General features: G+C 47.2%; 1 protein-coding gene across 1 annotated transcript; it reads right to left on the bottom strand.

The window, feature by feature from the left end:
* RPL37 (ribosomal protein L37) lies at positions 1-3,622 on the bottom strand. Its single transcript, XM_085042776.1, has 5 exons — positions 3,615-3,622; positions 2,572-2,779; positions 1,792-1,927; positions 1,404-1,488; positions 1-112 (listed from the first exon to the last, which is right to left on the bottom strand). Exons 1-5 carry the CDS (start codon positions 3,620-3,622, stop codon positions 43-45), a joined length of 507 nt encoding a protein of 168 aa, XP_084898902.1. The 3' UTR covers positions 1-42.
* Positions 3,623-5,887: the final 2,265 nt, after the last annotated feature.

The raw sequence follows: 5,887 nt of genomic DNA, 5'->3' as shown, positions 1-5,887 counted from the left end.
TTTTCTGGATAAGACCATTTATTTTAACAAACAGATGAGTCTTTAAGATGAACTGGAGGCTGCAACAGCTGCTCTCTTGGGCTTCGGTGTGGTTCCCTCACGGAATCCATTCCTGCAAGTAGAAATATGGTTACCATTTTTGAAAAGTCGATTCCTGCTCCAGGTTATTTTCTGACAATCATATTTTAGATGAAGCTGACTAGCTTTTTTCGGCTTATCTCACTAAAGCACTGAAATCACTAGTTCATACATTCAGACCTTTTTAAGCAGAGATACATTATTAACAATTGTCTTAAATAAGCAGTATGGTTCTCACTCTCTTCTGCTAAAGTAGATTTGTCTCCTTGAAATAGGAAGATTTCATTACCTGAGTGAACACTGCAAGACTACACCAGATACAGCATACCTGCTGAAAGCACATCTTTGTTCCACATTCATGCTCCTTCTAAGCAATCCAGCCAAAGAGGTCCTTCACCAAAGAGGTAAAGCCCTTTCTTACAAAAATCCTCTATGCCTCCAACTGGACTCTTCAGCCCCAAGCTTCCTTTTGGATATGACATTTCTACTTGAGCAACACTCAGTGGAAAGCAAGCTACAGCAGCATACTGGACAGTGTTTTATGGCTGGCACTGGAAAAGAATGATCTAACCAGAACAAATTAATTCATCCCTCAACCACACCCAGGACTAACACTTAAAATCTCCTACCTTTTGCTAATAAATCCCATCTACATTTTTATGACAACACTCATGAATTACATGGTATTTTTCAGTTTTCTTGTGTAGCAGACCAGAAGCTACAGAGTTCCATGGGAACTCATACAAAATGAGCACATCATTACAACACCCCTACCACTGCCTGCTAAGTATGACTCAAAAGGTTTGTATCAGGTCTTAAAAACTTATAACTCAGAATCTGATGTAATACCTACCTAAAGGTAACAGAACTCAAAATAAAGAGTGGCCCCAAAAGTTATTCCATTCTGACCTTTTTTTGTGAACAAGCAAATGGGGAGTGGAGTGTATTTTGAGACTTACCTTTGTAAAACTCACTTCAGTGTAATAATCTATTTAACTGAATCACAAATAGAGGCAATACCACACAAAGCATTTTTAGATGTGGGCATCTTACCGCAGTAACTTCTGTGTTCTGTACTACCTTTATTTTGTAGAAACATCAGCAATTTTTATACACTCTCTGTCTCATCAGTAAGGTTATTTGCATCCTCAAAGGAATATGCAGCCACCTATACAACGCATCACTTTTTTTGTGACATTAAGATCATACCACATTAAGTGGTACTAAAAACAAATTAAAATGTTAACTGTGAATGGTGAATTTTGTCTTTAAGTGCTGTCTACGCAGGATTTCACACCATGCTGGTCTGTAATAAAATGTTATACCTGAATCGACGGTAGACCTTTTTCAGGTGCCTCATGCGACCAGTACCAGTGGTGTTGCGTCTCTTAGCCTTTGCACTCCAGTTATCTAAAACATAAAAGTTACTGTTACTCATCTGCACCAAACGATTTAGGTTGCATGTTACATTTTTATGGTGTAATATTTCAAGCTGACAAAAGAATTAACAATAATTTAAGTCAGTTTCTCTGCAGTAATACTGTGTATTACCTAACATATAGTTAAATCACCATTAATTTGAAAAAAGTTCCGAGATGCAAAATGACAAAACTGCAAAATGACACAACATTCCTCCTTGACTGGAAGTCAAACTAGAGAAGGAGAAGAATCACATTTTTTTAAACTGAAGCCAGTTAGAAGTTAGTTACTTACACTTTCTCTTACGCTTAGCAGGGTAACCACATTTCCCACAGGTCGACTTTTGCAGATGGTATGCCTTGGATCCACATCGACGACACAGGGTATGTGTCTTATTTCGTCGCTTACCAAATGACGATGTACCCTTCGTCTGAAAAGCATTTCAAGACACGACACATTGGAAATATCACGAACACTTTCAAAGTCACAAAACTTGAAGTACAAGCCCTAAAACCCAAGCGCAGACCGAGTTGTATAAACATGTCAGAGGTACATTTAACTGTGAACCACAACTCAGTTTCGACTACAAGTAGCCTCCATTTTCAGGAATCATTGCCGCCATTCCTTATGCCCCCGCCCCTGTGCTGCAGTAAAACGGACCATGGCGCTTTTATCTCGACTCCGCTCTCCCCATCCCACACCCACCAAGCAGCAAACTGCTCTCTACTTACAAAAGGTGACTCGCTTCACACACAGCAGGCGCACACTCACCCTTGGCGACCGAACGCGCTCTAGCTACGCTACCACCCGGCTGCTCGGCCCCGGCGGCAGCAGGTACGAAGCAGGAGTCCCCGGAGCGGCCGAGGCCCCGCACACCACGGCCTCCCCGCCCGGCCCGGCGCGGCACCGGCGCCCGCCGCCGGCCCCCGGCCCCCGGCCGCAGCCCCGCCGCCCAGCCGGGCCGCAGCACAGCGCGGGGCCTCCCCGCCGCGGGCCGGCCGAGCCCCGCGGTGCGCTCGGCCCGGCGCGGCGGCGGATGGCGGCGGATGCCCCGCGAGCTAGCCCGACACTCACCATCTTCCCCGGCCGCCAGCACCAAAGAGGCCGCGCTCCGCCCCGCTTCCGCCACGGCCCCGCGAGCGCTTCCGGGGGCGGGCCGCGCTGGGCGCAGAGCGGGGCTGCGGCGCCGCGGGCACTGCCGTACCGCGCTGGGCGTCCCGAGCCGCCGGGCCCGTGCCTCGGCTCCGCGTCCTGGCCGTGCTCACACCGACAGCTGAAGTTACTTTCATAGAATCACAGAATCATCCATTTTGGAAGAGATCTACAAGAGCATCCAGCCCACCCGTCCGCCCAGCACTGCCCCTGTAATCACTAGGCCGTCAAACCACACCACCCAGGGCCAGACCCAGACGCGTATCAAACTCCTCCAGGGACAGTGACTCCACCACCTCCCTGGGTAACCAATTTCTGACCACCTGAACAGTGAAAAAAATTTTAAGGTGAATCTCCCGTCTCTCAGTTTAAGGCTATTTTCTGTTGTCTTCTCCGTAGGTACTAGAAGAGAGTGGTGCCCACCTCACAGTACCTTTCTTTCAGTTGTAGAGAGCAATGAGGTCTGATGAGTGAGTTTTAATGAACGAAATTCAGGGACAGGGTACTCCTGCCTGTAATACATAGCTTTTAAAGTAAACTACCTTGAACAAAAGGCCCTCCTGCATTCTGTTTGTCCATGTCCTCCCCCAGACCCCTCCACAGTAAGTAAAAAGCATTGCGATGGACATCATGGGCACAAAAAAGGGAAGTGGCCACAGCACCAAGCCTGAGTCCAATAAACATTTGGGCAGTGCTCTAGGCCGATTGTGTGATTCCTGGGGCTGTCTTGTGCAGGGCCAAGAGTTGGTTGTGGGTCCCTTCCAACTCAGCATATTCTGTGGTTCCGTGAAAATCAGCTTTTATTCTGGCATACCTTTTAAATTCTCACATGCCTGCCTACTATGCATCTTCAGTAGGCTCACAGTCTATACACAATTTATCTTGAGAGAGTTCATGTCAGGAGAAAGAACATGTACAGAGAGAAATTGGAGAAATCTGTGTATATCTTATTACTAGATCATTACCTTGTCATCCCAAACAAGGCCAGAAATTGACACTCTAGCCAGTCTGTTTATATTTGATTGTAGAATTGTATAACTTGTCTTGCACTACTTGATGAAAGCATGACTTTATCTGGGAGGCTAGATCTTACTCCTGGTTTACTGACTGAAAATGCATCTTTTTCAAAGCATGGCTGTCTGAGCCCACCAGAAGCCAGACGAACTGTGAGAAACCCTCCCACTTTGCATTAGTTGAAACCTTGTGACATTGTCTTGGTTTGAAAAACAGGTGTCTGTTAAGGAAGGCGGGAACCTCCCTTAGAATAGAGAATATGACCCCCATCCCTCCGAATTATTAAAACTTTGGAATCAAGGGGCTTTCAGGCAAAGATATGGCGAAAAAGGAATAACAGTTCTTTACCAGTATGTCTAACAAGGCAAACAAACAACACCAAGGGCAGCAACAGCAAACAGCAGAAAGCCAGGAGCAGCTCTGCTGTCACACACCCTCCTCGGTGCAGTTCCGCTCACAGCCGCCAGGGGCGCTGCTGCTCCCGGCCGGGCAGGCAGGGGCGATGATTCCGTCGCCGGCAGGGGGCGCTGTGGCGCGCTGTCAGGCGAGGCTCCCTCAGGCTGTGATGGTGGCCGAGCTGTATGGCAGCGCCGGAAGCTGCAGGAGCCTCGGAGCAGCAGGCTGGAACAGCAGGGCTGACTCACCCGGGGCAGCGAGCAAGTGGTGCTAGAAACTCCGCAGCTGTGGAAGGAGCCGCAGTGCGTCGCAGCAGGCGGGAAGTGCGGGGCCACAGTGTTACAGAAAACAACCTGAGGCAGTGGCAGGAAGGCCGCAGGGCTAGGGAGCGGCCGCTGGACTCCTCCACAGGAGAAGGGGTCCCGGCTTTGCCTGAGGCACCCGAGTGGATGGTAAAGATCCTCCTCAGTCAAATGTGGTGTTAATAAGGTCCCAGTTCAAACGGCTGCTCCTACGAACAGAAGTTCACCCAGTAAAGAAGAAATGCAGAGCTGGGCTGCAGCAGTCACAGAGAAACCTCGCAGCAAAGCAGGATCTCCGCTGTCCCCTCCAATGCCCAGCTCACAAGCGAAGCTACCAGTGGCCAGGTGCTGTTGTCCCCTCACCGCAGCCTGCTTACGTCTTTTGTCTCTCTTAAGTACCGATATTAGAGTATCTTAGCAATAGATGGGACAAAATTCCCTAAGAGGAAGAAAACAAAAGGGAAAATCCCAACCTCCAACAGACATGGAGCTGTTCAGCAAAAGGGATAAACCCATGGCACAGTCCCCAAATTAGTGAAGCTGTGTCTGACCTGCTGCATTTTTACTCCTGGACAAACCACGTGCATATAGTTGTCTAAATATTAATTTATCTTTGCTTGTTTCTGAGTGCGGTCTCTTGTTGAATTCTTTTGTTTGTAATTTATGTGATGGGAGGCTTTTGATCTCTGCTAAAGCTGAGGGAAGGGGCAAAAAGCCATTTTGACTTCAGCAGCACTGCTTCCAGAACCAGAAAGGTGTGGCCCAGGTTGTTCACTCAGTTCTCTCATTTTGGATGGCAATTTCTGTTTCTGAAATAACAGGAGTCTTTGCCTATATTCATTTTGCCTCACCTGAAATTCATGCATTTACTCCATCCATGGTCCCACAGTAGTTAAAAAGGAGAGATTGGTTCCAAATGGGAAATCATCCCATCTTAAACTAGGTGTCTAGGGTGAAAAAATTATGATTGGGAAGAGTCCTTCTTCTGTGGGTTCTAAGAGAAGCCTAGGCAAGTCCCTTAGGCTGGGCACAAAATTGGCTGAAGTTAGACAAAATTAATTTTACCCTGATTTGACTCAATGAAGATATTTTTTAGCAATTCTGTCTTCCTTATCAGAAATCAAAAGAGACACCACAGTGTCCTACGGATGAAATGCCACTCAGAAGCAAAAAGCCAAACCCCTTAACTAAAACAATGCAGATACATCCTACAGGATGAGCTGGAGTCATATTTCACCCAGCAGCCTTACTGTGCCTTTTATCTAGTGCCTTCGTTCCTCTTTCTTTCTCACTAGTTCTCAGAAATCTGGAAGATGGCATGGGCATTGGACAGGTGCCATGGCAACAGCCTCCGAAGGAAGTCTGTTAGTTCGGCTGCCTGCAAGAATATGCAGGAATTATTCCTGTCTTTTGTGGGATAAAAATAATCTTCTTCATTTACATGTCTTCAAACCTGTTCAGAAAGAAAGGTTTTTTGGTATCATCATGCGCTTATCTTTAGTATTTGGGAACACTTTCAGAGTAGA

The sequence above is a fragment of the Lichenostomus cassidix genome, chromosome Z, assembly GCF_008360975.1.
Source record: "Lichenostomus cassidix isolate B80296 chromosome Z, HeHo_3.0, whole genome shotgun sequence".
NCBI lineage: Eukaryota > Metazoa > Chordata > Aves > Passeriformes > Meliphagidae > Lichenostomus > Lichenostomus cassidix.
This window is presented reverse-complemented; position numbering and strand designations above follow the sequence as displayed.